A 14,322-nucleotide genomic window follows, 5' to 3' on the forward strand; every position below is an offset into this window, starting at 1 on the left:
TAGTGTCTACAATCTAATGAAAGCCTGTTGCAGCATAAGGCCTGTAGCTCTCAGGTTGTGAGTGGCGCCTGTGGCAAGCAAAATTGGATATTTTGAAGTCACGTTTTGACTTTATATCACCACGCTTGCCCATGTTGGTATAACCCAGAAAATTAAAACAAGAACGAAATATGTAACGGGCAATCAATCAATCGATCATTGTAGAGTCTTGATTGGACACTGAAGGCATGAGTTTGACTGTTCTCACATTGATTTCGAAGATTCTTTTTTAGTTCCTTCAAATGCTCCGTTAGCACATGGGGACAAATGTTTGTACACACCCGTGGATTGTGGGCGCTGGAACATTAGGGCCCCGCCTTATGTCAGTTTTAATCCTGTCCTAGACACTGTGGCGGCAGCTGACCGAAAAGAATGGGCCTATAGGTGTAGCGTAGCTGAGGTGTCAGTTGCGCTTCATAAATCTGCAGGCAGTCTAAGCCAACCCTCGCTACCTAGTGGAGTGTGCCAGATGTCGTTTGTTGGCGTCAAGCACAAACTGCCAACCGAAATTGGGCCCGACGTGAGGGCTTCTAGTGCAAGCAGTCTGCTTCAAGCACTTCCTTGCGGTGTTCTGCAGGGCAAGAGGTGGTGTTCCGCTGCCGGGACGAGGGGACGCGGCGTTCCCAGGTGAAGTGGACGCGCCCGGACAACCACCCGCTGCCTCCCGGCTCTACGGACGCCCGTGGCAGGCTCACTATGCCCAACGTGCAGCCTGACCATGGCGGCGTCTACCTCTGCCGGGCCGAGGGGGCCCCCGGGGGAGCTTCAGGGGCACAGAAGGCTGCCTTCCTCACCGTGCAGCCATGTAAATATCCGGACTACTGCGCCTTTTTTCCCCGCACCCGCCGCCACTAGTCTACCCCGCCTGTTTCGGAACTGTTGACAGCTCTCCGCAGATGTGCATCTTCTCCAAATACGATTAGCCTGTTTTTTGATCGGAGAGAACAGTTTTGCCTACGGGCTGCACTGACAATGAATGCTTTAGTTTCTTGCTTTTGCTACCATATGTACTGCCTGTTGTTTTGGGACCTGGTCAACAAACCCTAACTTGCTTGTGTGCTCTGCTTTGCGAATAGAATTGTTTTATCCGAGGGACAGCTTTGCCCCTGCGTTGCCGCTAGAAAAGCGTATCCTGGGAAAATAATCCTTGGTCACTGTCTACATGAAGGTCACATTTCTAGGGTAGGGGTGGAGTTGTTCCCTCATGCTTTAAGGATTCATTCTCTTTACATTCTTTTGTTCTGTCTTTACGTTTTGCCTTACGATGAGCCAAGCTCAGGACAATGACAGTAGTGATGAATGGTAGATATCTGACATGAAGAGAGGTTTCCAATTGCCGTTTAGTTTCTAATTGACATGATTTAGTGCTTGTTTCCTTACCGATGCAGTTCAGATGTCTAATGTGCCAAGCAATGTAGACAAAAAAAATGAGTGTCTCGACTGTTTCTGCCTGTTGGTACTCAGTTTTTCGCTTGCAGTGACTAGTATCTTTAAAGCCTTGTTAATAATTTGAGGCAATGGCTCCTGCAGTTGACAATCACGACAGTGTACAACTTTTAAGAGCACAAATTAAAGGCATTTCTAAGAGCAATGATAGTGGAGAGATGCTACGTGTGATGGTTTATGTGCTTGAAAAATACTTTGCAAATATTTGTGTGTAATTTAACAAAAGTCGTCAAAATACCAAATGGCATTTTTGTGCTTGAAGTGGCTAGTCATTCAATGAAGTATTTATGACTGTGTGGTAGCACTTGTTTGTTTTTCTACGTTGGCAAATTGTCATTGTATGTAAAAGCTTGCTTGCTAATAAGAGTTCTCATTAAAGCATTTTTCAACATACTTTGATAGCATGAATGGGCACTGTGAAGTAGGTAACTGCTTTTCGAACTAACATGGGTGCTGCTACTGACATGGCTGTAAGGCTGGTTGCGTATTATTGCCTAGCAATTGTTTATTTGTGCAGAGAGCCAACATTGTAAACTTGTAATGTTTTTTGTTCACCTAAATAATGCATCAGCTGAACCCTACTACGGAGACTTCCTACCAAAAATCGATCCAAATACCTACGAAGGTACTTATCAAAGCATTGCATGTATTTTGCATGTACCTTTCATATGCATGTTGTAATAGGTGCTACCAGCATAAAAATAAAGAAATTTGTTACTCTGTACTTCGGTGCAATCTTTTTGTAGTAGAGGCTTCGAAACACAGATCTTTATGGGTTTTGTTTATGTTATCCAAACCAGCGTCCTGTACATCTTTTAAGTCTCAATTAAATCGAGCTTCAAAACTATAATTTAAAAAATGGTTTATTAGCAAATATGGAAATGGTGGACAGAAGAAATTAAATTGGCTTTTAATTTACAAATGAACTTCATGAACCTTTAATACAATAAGTACTGTACTGAAAAGGCCTCCTTCTAAAAAATATGAAAGGAAGGCATTATTTTTTTGCACGATTTGTAAAAAAGTTGTGAGGTTCTTGTAATCTACTTATTCAGTGTCCACAAATCCTTGAGCATGCTGCACATTAACATTGCAATTCTGAGGAAAGTGAGAAACTCAAAGTTAAATTTTGTATAAGTAACTGCCTTCTAACAATCGTCAAATGTCCTTCAAATCTGGTTGAGCAAGGCCTGCAAAAAGCAGATTTTAATATTGGAAGGGTCAACATACAATTGCTCTGCTATGGACAGTCAAAGTGCACTTGCATAACTTTCCTAGATTATTATTCACCTATACAGTTATTGAAACCTGAGAATTTATAGAGACAAAAAAGTCTGGCCATAGTTAAAGCTCCTAGTCTTGAACTATGCAACAGTTTCTCTCCTTTTGCAATGGCTGGACACAGTGGTGAACAAGAGCTTATTGAGTGTTCGCCTTTATAGCATTTGTGTTGGATCGACATCTATGTTTACAAATGAGAAGTAGTTCTGCTTCAGCAAAGCTCGAGTTTTTGCAGTTCGTTCAGCTTCAAAATAAATGTTTCTCACAATCCTCATGCAGGCTCTCCTGTGTTAGAGCTTTGGTGTTTGTTGCATGTTTGTTGCACTAACATGACTACCAACATTAATAACTGCTCTGCTCTCTTTTTACTAAACCCTGGACTACTACACCTTGGTGAGAATTGTTTGCTTTCCACTCTTCTAAATTGTCATCAGGAAGCTTCAATGATGTCTGCACAGCTCATCACAGCCAAATTATCCATTTTTAAGGGCAACTTGAGTAGAAATTGAATGGTAGTACTTCGCTTGGGTCAGGATGAAGATAAAGATTGATTGCCTTTCTAGACTTCGAGGAAATGTGATGGTGAATCACGTCTGATTACTCAGTACTAAAGCAAGGATAGTAGAAAAATATTTGGTCATATCGACCAATCCTTCAATACATAGAGTGTACTATTCTTGGTCTGCAGATCCATGGCACCCATGCCATATAGGCACCAGTGAAGGTTTTATGAAGATTTGTTTTATTAAAATTACGTTTCTTGGGGCCAAAGGTAATGGTTACTTGCGGTCAAAAACGGAATACATGTTTTGTCATCACTTTGTCACATGCCGCCGGAAACCCACGAGTGCAAGCCCAAGAAATTTTTCTGACAAAAAATCGAGGGGATCTTTTTTTTTTACCATATGCGTTCTGTCTGTTGCCCCATTTTTGTCATTATGTCTACACAAACTTTGCCTTTTATCAAGTGGTCATGGGTTGGGTATATCTATGGGATCATCTTACTAGACAAAAAGGGTAATGGCTTGCTAATTTGAAGCTTCCTGATATTTGCTTAGTGTTTGTTTTATGTTCAAACTAGCAGTACTGTGCACAAGTTGTTTGTTTGCATTCAAGGGAAGTTTGTGTTCACACATTCTGCTTAATTCAATAGAATATTCTCTAGGATATTGCCATAAAAAGAACACTGAATCGCTTCTCAATATTGGTCAAATGCTGTGCTAACAAACTTCCAAAGGATGCAAGAACTTTTATTAATGCAGTAATGGTATTCATTGATACTTTCCTTGTATTTTCATTGCTGCAGACACCTGCTTAATTGTAGCATTTGGTTGTTGCTGGTCCACTATTTCACAGATCTGCCTTTGTGAAATCTGGCAGTACAATGTTTCTGCACATGCACAAAATGAATGGCAGATTTATTTTAAAGCCTTTTGAACTTGCACTACCAATGCCACATGTAACTCCACCTGTACAAGCCAAATATCGATAACAAACTAATCTCTCAGTTTCACCTTTAATCCCTGTGTGACACGTCCTCTAGCAAGACAAAATATTAGTCCGTGAACTGTAATGTACTTGGGGCTGGTCAATTGCCTACTCACACACGTGGTGCTAGGTTGCTGAAGTCGAGCATTTTGTCGGAGGCCAGGGTTGACCTACGTTGTTAGTAAATTCACTCGGAGTTAAATTTTATGTTTTGAAAAACCACTACCTGATTCCAATGGAATATAGGGGGTGTAGCGAAGACTTCCAAATTTCAGTACTAACCGGCAATTGAGGGAAAAAACTTTTTCGAAACAAACTTCTAACCATGATAAACGTCGGGGCTTGAAAAAAAAAAAAAAAAAAAAAAACTGGCTGAGCTAAGTAATTAACTAGAATTTACTAATTAGCCTTTTAAATAATGAAAATAAATGTGTGGTTTTAATTACAAAACTTGCTGAGCCTTGTGCCTGCTGCAGGAGTGTGGTAGGTTTAGTGCACTCCTGCGCTTCACACATGCTTCACCTCTTCTTAAAAGTGACTGATTTAGGGGTTTTTGATAAGGCTTAGCAAGTTTCTTATTGGAACCATATGTATATTGTCACTAATTAAAAAGTTTAGTTAATTATTTAGTTAATTAGTATATCTTCTGCAGTCCTTGGTGTCCACCATGGCTACCAATTTGTTCCAGAAAAATTTTTTTTTTTTAGGGGCGAAGCTTTTTAGGGGTTAGCCATGTCTGTATGTCCGGCGTCGGGTGCTCGTGCTCACGAGCACGTGAGCACGTGCTTCCGTGCTCGTGTAGGGCAAAAAAAAAAACTCATCTACACGTGGTGAATGATGTTGATTGGGGCAAAGCTCTGGTGGTGCTTGTCTGCGTAAACGGTGAGCCGCAGCATGCCAAGCCTTTCGTTTGTTTTCATCCATGTCAGAAAGAGAATGTGTTGTATTGAACATGGTTATATACGCATTTGAGCATTTGACCGCAGCGTGACATGGATGAAAACGAACGAAAGGCTCGGCATGCTGCGGCTCAGCGTCTACGCAGACGAGCACCACCAGAGCTTCGCCCCAATCAACATCATTCACCACGTGGAGATGCGTTTTTTTTTTTTTTTTTCACTATGGTAGAAATTTTTGAGTATTATATGAAACACCTGGTATAGGGGATAATGAGTCCCAATGTAGTAACTGGTTACTACATGCCATCAAAAAGTCGTGCCACAAGATTGCATGGTAATCAGCAAGGCTTAATATTTTCCACATATATTTGTCTAGAATGATGTACTTTATATTCTAGGCCTGTCTTAGTTGCTGGTAATGCACAATGGCAGGTAACATCCAATGGACTCGATGTTATCCAGTACCCATTTCGACTGTTCTTGACACCGAATTATTAATACCGAAATATACATAGTAGAACCTTGTTGACACATGATTTTTTTTTGTTACGTTAACAGGCACTGTTGAACTCCCATGGAGAAATGCATTTTAATTTCCAATTTGTTGTTTTTTCCCTCGCAGTTTTTTAGTTTAAAAACTGCCACTCGATCTGGCCAATGCTGCAGGTCTGACCACCCGACTGCGGCCTTCCCCTTCTTTTTTCTTTCTGATCTCCTACTTTTACACGTCCTTGCCTCTCTGCTTCCTGCCCAGATGGCACGACCTTGAATTATGCTCAATTTGTTTCTTTTTCTTTTTTATCATCCTCTTTTTCGGAATTGTTGTCTTCAAAGAGATGTGCACTGTGAGTTTGAGAGCTGTGTTGCTGCCTTTTGTCTGCAGACACTCCACCAACACCCAAACCGGACCGGCCATTAGGAGCCTGTAAACACGACGAAGCCACCTGTCAAAACGGAAAGTGCGTTCCGCGGAAGTACGTCTGTGACGGGGATTACGACTGTGAAGACGGCTCCGACGAGCTTAACTGCGGTACAAACATCATTCAGGCATCTCTTTGTGCCTTGTGGCCAAGTTCCAAAACTTGACATGTTTCTTTATGCCTTGCAGCTCAACCTTCATTGTGTGAACCCAACGAGATGCAGTGCGGAAATAAAAAATGCATCCTGAAGGTGTATCTCTGCGATGGAGACGATGACTGTGGTGACGGAACTGATGAACAGAACTGCCGTGAGTTGTGACTGCTCATGGTTCTTTTGTTTTCATAATAGTAGCTCATCACTGTATGACAAAACATCTCTGTTCATGAGATGGGAAGGTTAATTTTGTCACACTACTCATCCATGCTAACTACTAGCGAAATGTCTAAAGGCTAATGGAGTAGGTACTAGTCGCTTGGAATTTGACTTGGACAGGACACATCGCTTGGTCGATAAAACAATGAAAGATTTAGATTCTTAGAAGCGCAAGCAGTTAGATTGAAGAGCAGAAATGAAACAGGGAATGTATATTTGCTGCATTATTTCTTTTTACTGAACATTCTCTAGAGTTAAATCGGCAAGTAAATTTAATTACAGAACAGGAAAAAATGCTATTCCCAAAACCAGTTGCGATAACATCAGTTGACAGTTTCATGGCTTTCTGTTTGTGAATGTGAAGCGGCAAAATACTTTGCAGTTGTGTTCACAATGTATGTTCACATTGGGATTCAACAGATTTCGAACGTTTCTCGTTTTTTCAACCAGGAGAAAGCATTCCTGGGTCCCCGTGTCGTATGGGCGAGTACCAGTGTCTTTCGGGAGACCAGTGCATTCCTAAGAGTTTCCACTGCGACGGAGAATTTGACTGCCAGGACAAGTCTGACGAAATTGGGTGCTGTAAGTATGACTTCAGGAGTGTCAGATTTAAAATTGGTGGTGCCAAATGGGCATCATTTAATATTTTTCCTTCAACTTAACACAAATACCCTTGTCATACTGTCTTGGCATGGCAGAGGGTCCCCACCAAAATGCTTAATTATGGCACATTCTCTTGGTATTTTCATAAACATACAGTAGAATCTCGTTCGTTCACTCTCTTAATTCAAACTCGTGGATAGTTTAAAGGGCAACTCCGGCCAAAACTCAAAATGAAATAAATTACTGGTATCGCTGTAATGACACAAAATACGACCCTAGCCAAAATATTAAGTCTGTGGGACGCCGCATTCTCAACTAATGCCGATAATAAAAATGCGACCCGCCGCGAGCCGCTGCTCCTTAGCGGGCGGCCAGCAGGTTGCCGATCGCTAAAGCAACATTGGGCCGTGACGTCAGTATTGTTCTTTTTTTTCCTCCGGTCCGGGCGTCGCACGGAGTGCGAGGTAGGTAGGTAGTAGGGGAGGGGGAGCTGCGAGCCGCACTTTAATACGCGAAGAGCCGCAGCTTGGCCACCCCTGGTATAGGGTATGCACGTGGACGGGCGGATGGATTTCTGGGTGTAGGGGCTTTTGTTATAAAGCATTCCATGCTTTAAAAATGAATTCTTGTTTTCCACAGCACCCCCGACCATCACTCAATCCCCGTCTGAAGTCGTCAACGCCATAGAGGGAGAAACAGTCAACATCACGTGCCGCGCCATCGGCAACCCTGTGCCCTTGATCAACTGGCGCCTCAACTGGGGCCACATCCCGCCCAAGCCGAGGGTCACGACGACGAGCGACAACGGCTACGGAGTGGTCACCATCCGCGACGTGCGCCAGTCCGACCAGGGGGCCTGGTCATGCGAGGCCATCAACAGCAAGCAGAGCGTGCTCGCCACTCCGGATGCCATACTTGTGGTCAAGAGTGAGTAGCACTGCAAACGGATGCTCTCTTGTCTGAATGTAAAAATTTTAATGCAGAATTTATTTTATATTGTAGTACTATGTCATTTGCTGACTTTAGCCAGCTAAAGTTCAGCTAAATTTAGCGAGCACGTCCTGCTGAATTTAATCAGAGGCAGCTATGGGTTAATAGTACACATGTAGTAGTTCTCTTTGCGTCATGGCCAGGTTTGCATATATTGTCACTTATAGATTGGCGAGACGGGGACTTGCGAAGAAACCTTGTGCCAAAAGAAAAGAGTAATAACAGGCGTCGAAGGCGAGCGTCGATGACAGCGAAGTGGTGGGATCAAACTCTGGCGAAAGACTGACCCCGGCTCGCCACATGCGTGGGCTTCTGGAACATTCGGCGCCTAGAACATTCGGACCTCGAATACGCAACGAGGTTCTCAACTTTTCTAGAATGCGAGAGTTAGATAATAAAAATATGTGTCTGCTGCCAGGAATCGAACTGTGGCCCTTTGCGTGGGAACCAAGCACGATAACCCTTAGGCCACGGACGCGCTGCCTACTCGGTCAGCTGCACGCGCGGCGATATATCATTAACGCATTCTGCATACAGGACGTTCTGGGGTAGATAAAAAGCGCCTTAGTTTTTCTAGAAATAGTCATTCTCTTTTTCCAGCGAGTTCACATCCAGGGGATTGCCATGAACTATTTGTTGGCTCTAAACAGTCCGGTCTATATTTGCCACATCGTCAATTTTATGCTTCACTGTGGGCTTCCTTGGCATAGACCACTGACCTATTTGTGATACGCTGAGCCAAAATAAATACTAATACCATTGTGGGACACTTATTGTTTGTCCACATAGGTATTATGAAAATAACTTTTCCCTTTTTCATACATATTTTCTGGGGCTTCTCGCTAATCTGTTGGGTGCTGTGTGACAACTGCTGCTTAAGACCATTAACCCTGCAGGCATCATTGCCCTAAGGTTTCAAGAACCACAGGGTATAGATCAGCATCTCCAGTCACTAGGTTAGGCTTCACACAATTAAAGTTAGCGCTAAAGATGAGGGCAAGTACAGACACAGACAAGCGCTTCTACTTGTCCTCGTCTTTAGTGCTACTTTTAATTGTGTAATGTATAACCAACTAGCCCGTCCCATGAGGTTAGGCTTCAAATAAAATTTTTAATAGGGTAGGTGATAAGAAACCGCGTGCTAGAGTAAGAGTCATAAACGAGGACAGCATGTTCTTTTCCAGCATACTGTTAACTGCGAGGAAGTCTAAACTGTGAAAGATAAAATCATGTTGGGAGTTTGGGCATTAGGCTGCAATCTCCTTTAATATGTAATTTTTTTTTTTTGCACGTTTTAGCACAGTTTTTTTTCTTTTTTCAATTGTTTTTGTTTTAGTTCTAGACAGGCACGCTAAAATGTCTACCGATACTGACTTGTTCACAGCATGAGGTTAACCCCATCCACTCTCAAATTGTAAATTTGGGGGAGTGAGGCAGGCTTCTTAAACATGGGATCTCAAATTTGCTCCCTAGGAACCTAGGGGCTCCCCAAGGTACCCTCATGGATTCCCCGAGCTCCCAGGTCATCCCACAAAGTAGCACATTTCCTCGGTTTGAGCATAATTTTAGAAGATCTAAGCCACTTGCTAATGTCTACTGGTGCCAAGCACTTCCTAGTACCGTGGTTCTCAAAGGATCCCTAAGGGCCTTCTTAGGGTTCCTTCCCCTGCCTCCCAATCGAAGCAGTAAAACTTGTTTTTATTGATTCTGGCTGTTCCAAAAAGCAACATAGACCAAACCATGTATGCCGAGTAAGTGGGGCTGATGATTATCTGTTACAGTTTTAATTTACAGTACCTTTTTTTCATTGTAATTGTTCCACCTCCGCCTCCCCTAGTGGGGGGGGTCCCTTTTCTGCCGATCCAGGAAAGGTCCCGAAATCACTTCCCTAGCACCATGTGCATTATTTTTTACAAGCTCTGTAGGCTTCTGCACTGCTTTATTGCATCAGTGCTAAGTCTGGGTGGGGTTCTTCGGTCATCTGGGACAAATGATAACTGGGTTCCTGGAGATCTAAAACTTGGAGTCAATTATAACTTGTTGTTGGCCTAGTTGGTTCATGATGCAGTATAGAGGTTTTTTGCGCGACACAGGGGACAATTACAAGCGAGTAGACACGGACAAGCGCAAAAAACCTCTATACTAGAACTTGGAGAAGCTCTTTTAGAGCGCAGCTCTTAGGGGCCCATTTCCAGCCTGAGCGGTGTCGGCGTCGCCGTCGGCGTATAACCAAAAGGGGGGGGGGGGGGGGGGGGGGGGGGGGGGGGCACGTGCCTTCCCCCCCCACCCCCCCCCCCCCCCCCCCCCCCCTTCCCGAGATCACGTGACCCCCCTCAGTACCCTTCCCTACTCCTCCTCAAGAGCTGCGCTCCGATTCGGCGTTACAAAGATTTGTAAACGGCTCATTTTTTTTTTACAGTTATTATTATGGCTCATGCATGGCCATTTTTCACAACTGTTTTGTACCAGCTTGCCAAAAGGTCTGAATGGCAAAAAAACATTTGTTTCATGCATCTTTATAATTTTTACCGTCTTTTACTCTTTGTAGCCAAGGGTGTCTGCCATCCTCCCCTCTTCAATGACAAAGCACAATCAAGCTCGGACTGTCTGCGCTGCTTCTGTTTTGGGGTGGCTCAAACCTGCCACAGCAGCAGCCTGCACAAGACAAGTGTAAGTTTGGTCTTCTATGCTATTCTTTTAACAAACTTCTCCTTAGTTCAGTGTCTAATTCTCATTAGCTGTTAAGTGACCAATCTAAATAGAATGTTTGTGGTATTAGTTGTCAGTTTTTCCACTTCAGGTCTGATAGAATTGGAATGTACCCAAACTAACCCCTCTCTCTGACCTACAAGTAACCATGCTTTTATACTGCTACAGTAAACTTTCGTTAATTTGGTTGAATTATCCGAATAATCGAATTAAAAAAAGGACAGAAAAACGGTTAACATTAAACTTCCTTTTAATGTCCAAAGTACTCACGGATGGTCTGACGCCGTCTGCGCTTAAAACGCGTGTCCAAAAGCATGCTTCGGAGAGCAGCTTAACTAAATGTCACGTCCCCGAAAAATCGGCGCACTACAAAAAAAAAAGTAAAAAAAAAAAAAAAAAGAAAAACGAAAAAAGCAAGTTTTACGAGCCAACTTTGGCCCTAAGCAAAAATCGGCTCAACAACAAAAAAAAAAAAAAAGGAAAAGGAAAAGAGGATTTGCGTTTTCTGATGCCCAAGATGAACCGCACACGATGCTACAGACTACAGAGTAGTGCTTTGAGAGCACGCGCTGAGAAAGCTTCGAGCCGACTTTGGCGCCGAGCAACGAACCGTAGGCAATTAAGAAAAAAAAAAAAGGAAAAGAGAACTTGCGTTTTTTGGTACACAAGATGGAGCGCACACGATGCTACAAAAAACGCTTCGAGAGCGCGCGCTGGCTCGTGCGCGCCCGACCACTTGATATGTTCTCCGCGCTACTCCACGCCAGATTGGTGGCACTCGCTCGTGTCATTCGCTTCGCTACGGCCCATCTCAGCGGCGTAGAAGAGCAGGCGCATATTTGTGCAAGTTTGGTTTTGCAGCGAAGGGCCTGTGTTTCGCCGTACGTTGGTGGTTTTTCTGCCATGGTGCCGTGCAATGCGAGCCCATGCGCATTCGCTCAGGACGAATTATCCGATGCCGAGTCTTCCCGAGCTAGAACTATCAAACTTTTCCTCCCATAGAAATGTATGGGTGCTCGCCGGGACTTTTGAACACGATCGAATTAAACGAAAAGTCGAATTAAGCGAGGTTGAACTAACGGAAGTTTACTGTAGTATATATACAATTTCTGAAAAGCTATTTAGAGGCGTATGCGCGCGTGTGTGCTTTCTTTTTTGTTCTTCTTTTCTTCTTTCTTTCTTTCCTTCCTCCCTTCCTTCTTTCTTTCTTCCTTTCTTTCCTTATTTATTTCCTTCTTTATTTCTTCATTTATGTCTTTCTTTCCTTCTTTTTATTTTTTCTTTTCTCCTTTATTTCTTTGGTCTGTCCAACTTACAGCCCCTTTTGTGAAGAGGTATGGAAAAGGCTAGCTATCAGCTAGCAAGAAAATAAGGTACTATATTGTACTGGTCCTTTTTCACACACAAAATTGTTATAGGGTAGAGTCTTTTTGTGTGGATATAGACTTTCCCTACAAGTGAAACTGGGCTTAAAAATATTTATTTGGTTTCTCAAGCCTTCAGAAAGATTTTGTCTCCTGATTGGTGAAACTTGCAGTAAGTGGAACAATTTGTCCTGGTGCCTGAGAGTTCTATTAAAGGATGCTAAAACGACTCTACTGCATGTTCACACGCAACCACTTCCATTATGGGCAATACATACCGTAGAATACCGCACGTCCGCCCATTCCACATTAAGTGCCCATTCCCAAATTTGCAAGACCGGAGAAAATATGCACAGTGCATTATATGTAAAATTGATGACCGAACAAGCGCCCATTCCCCAATTTTTCTCGGTTATGTCTAAATTTTGAGTGGGCACTTGCCCGGTATTTTACAGTAGTAGGTTACAAAAAAAGGGATTTTACATGTTCTGTTTAGAGAGTTTCATAGTAGTGCCAACTATTCTTGGCAAACATACAGCAAGGCAGGCCTAGCTTTTGCAGTGCCACCAATAAAACATAGAGAAAATGGAAAGACAATTAAATTTGCTCATTTCCACTCTTTTTTATGTACTTTGTGTTAGTACTGCGAAAGCGAAGACAGGAACACTTTTAGCAGTTGTCTGAGGTTGCTGTGCCATGGGATATATGCTAGCTTTGTAAGTGTTGCACAGACGTTTTGGTGCAAAGTGTATTACTACAGTAGTTTATACTGGCATTTCTCAAACTTTTTTATCTTGAGAAATGCCTATTTGGCATTTCTCTGTTTGGTAGCAACTGGAACTCCTTCATCTCTCTGCATTCATGCAATAAAGTGGAGAAGCTTGCAGACCTTGTGAACTATAATGCATATTCAATATATAATGTTTGACATATAGTTATGTATCAGTAGATGGCTTAGATCTTCTAAAATGCTGCTTAAGCCGGAATAACACTTGGGATAACAGCAGGGACAGCCGAGGAAGTTTAGGAGCTTTCGGAACCCCTTGGAATACTCTGGAGAACACCTGGGGTTCCTGGAAACCCAGTTAGAGAATTTTTACAATAGGTTTTCAAACTAGGCTCCTAAGAAAGTTTTATACCATACAGTATAGAAATTCACTGACATTGTTGATTTCTAGATTCCTCTGGTGACAGAGGTGTCCGTTGCTGCCATGAGTGTCCTCCCGGATGGAAGCTACATGGACGTGACGGAGAAGTTCCGGCCAAACCAGAATGCCATTCGGTCCAGCCCCGGCAACAGGGAGTTCAGAATCGACAGTGGAGTGAAGACCTCGGATGCGTCGGTCCACTACTACTGGAGCCTGCCTGCCGAATTCCTTGGCAACCAGGCACGTGAAGCATTTCTTTGGTTTTCAACACATGTAATCCACAGTCATTTTATAGAGGCCCTAGAGGAAATTTTGAGTCTTTTATGTACCCTAAGAAATCTAAAAAAATTCAAAACTAAAATTCTGCAAGAATCAAAGAAAAAAAAAAAAAACACTTAAGGACAAGGAGAGACAGCGCAGTTCTTTCAGCTAGCAACAAACATTTACTGGTGTCTCCTTTAATACTTTCAGCAAGCAGCCCGTTCTTTGTTCTTCGCAAAATCACGCGTGGCATTCTTTTTTCTTTAAAAATGCGTCCAAACATTGCATTATGCCCCCTTTCTGAGATAAACATATCTCGGAAAAGGGGTATGTTGCGATGTTTGGTCGTGTTTATAGTAAAGGAAAAAGCCCACGCGCGATTGTGATTTTAGGTTTTCTCGAGTGCTTGGGGTATATTGACTGAGTTTGTGCAATAAAAGGTATGAGAGTGGCAGTTGGGGGGGGGGAAGCCTTTGGTTATTCGCCTTTAGCCAAAGTTCCCTACCTTCGACAGCAACTGGGCGTCTCGTGTATCTCGAGCACGCGCAGCCAAGGCACAGTGGAAGGTACAGAGCAATTGCTGGAGGGCCGGGCTTTCGAAAGGCAGGCCCTGCCATTCTTGTCTTGTCATTGACAATAGTGCCCCTTTAAAGGGGCCATAAAACAATTTTTCTGCTTTCGCTAAATACTACTTGGAATCACTTCCTAATGGTAATAACCGAATAAGCTTGCCTTAGTTTTTTCTCTGTAAGCAATGGCAGTCGGTAAGTAAATTGGAGAAATTTGAGCATCGTTCATCCC

General features: G+C 43.0%; 1 protein-coding gene across 5 annotated transcripts in view; it reads left to right on the plus strand.

Annotated features, from left to right (window-relative positions):
• Positions 1 to 14,322, plus strand: part of LOC8039553 (basement membrane-specific heparan sulfate proteoglycan core protein) — a 430,543-nt gene that overhangs the window by 290,780 nt on the left and 125,441 nt on the right. For all 5 annotated transcript variants that reach the window (XM_040222261.3, XM_040505271.2, XM_040222262.3 and 2 more), the window contains 7 exons: positions 617 to 844; positions 6,037 to 6,183; positions 6,262 to 6,381; positions 6,897 to 7,028; positions 7,689 to 7,976; positions 10,588 to 10,709; positions 13,291 to 13,500. In XM_040222261.3, the coding sequence (XP_040078195.1) occupies positions 617 to 844; positions 6,037 to 6,183; positions 6,262 to 6,381; positions 6,897 to 7,028; positions 7,689 to 7,976; positions 10,588 to 10,709; positions 13,291 to 13,500 (1,247 nt within the window). The remainder of the gene's footprint in view (positions 1 to 616; positions 845 to 6,036; positions 6,184 to 6,261; positions 6,382 to 6,896; positions 7,029 to 7,688; positions 7,977 to 10,587; positions 10,710 to 13,290; positions 13,501 to 14,322) is intronic.

The sequence above is a fragment of the Ixodes scapularis genome, unplaced genomic scaffold (genome assembly GCF_016920785.2).
Source record: "Ixodes scapularis isolate PalLabHiFi unplaced genomic scaffold, ASM1692078v2 PGA_scaffold1__304_contigs__length_218370807, whole genome shotgun sequence".
NCBI classification, from domain to species: Eukaryota; Metazoa; Arthropoda; class Arachnida; order Ixodida; family Ixodidae; genus Ixodes; species Ixodes scapularis.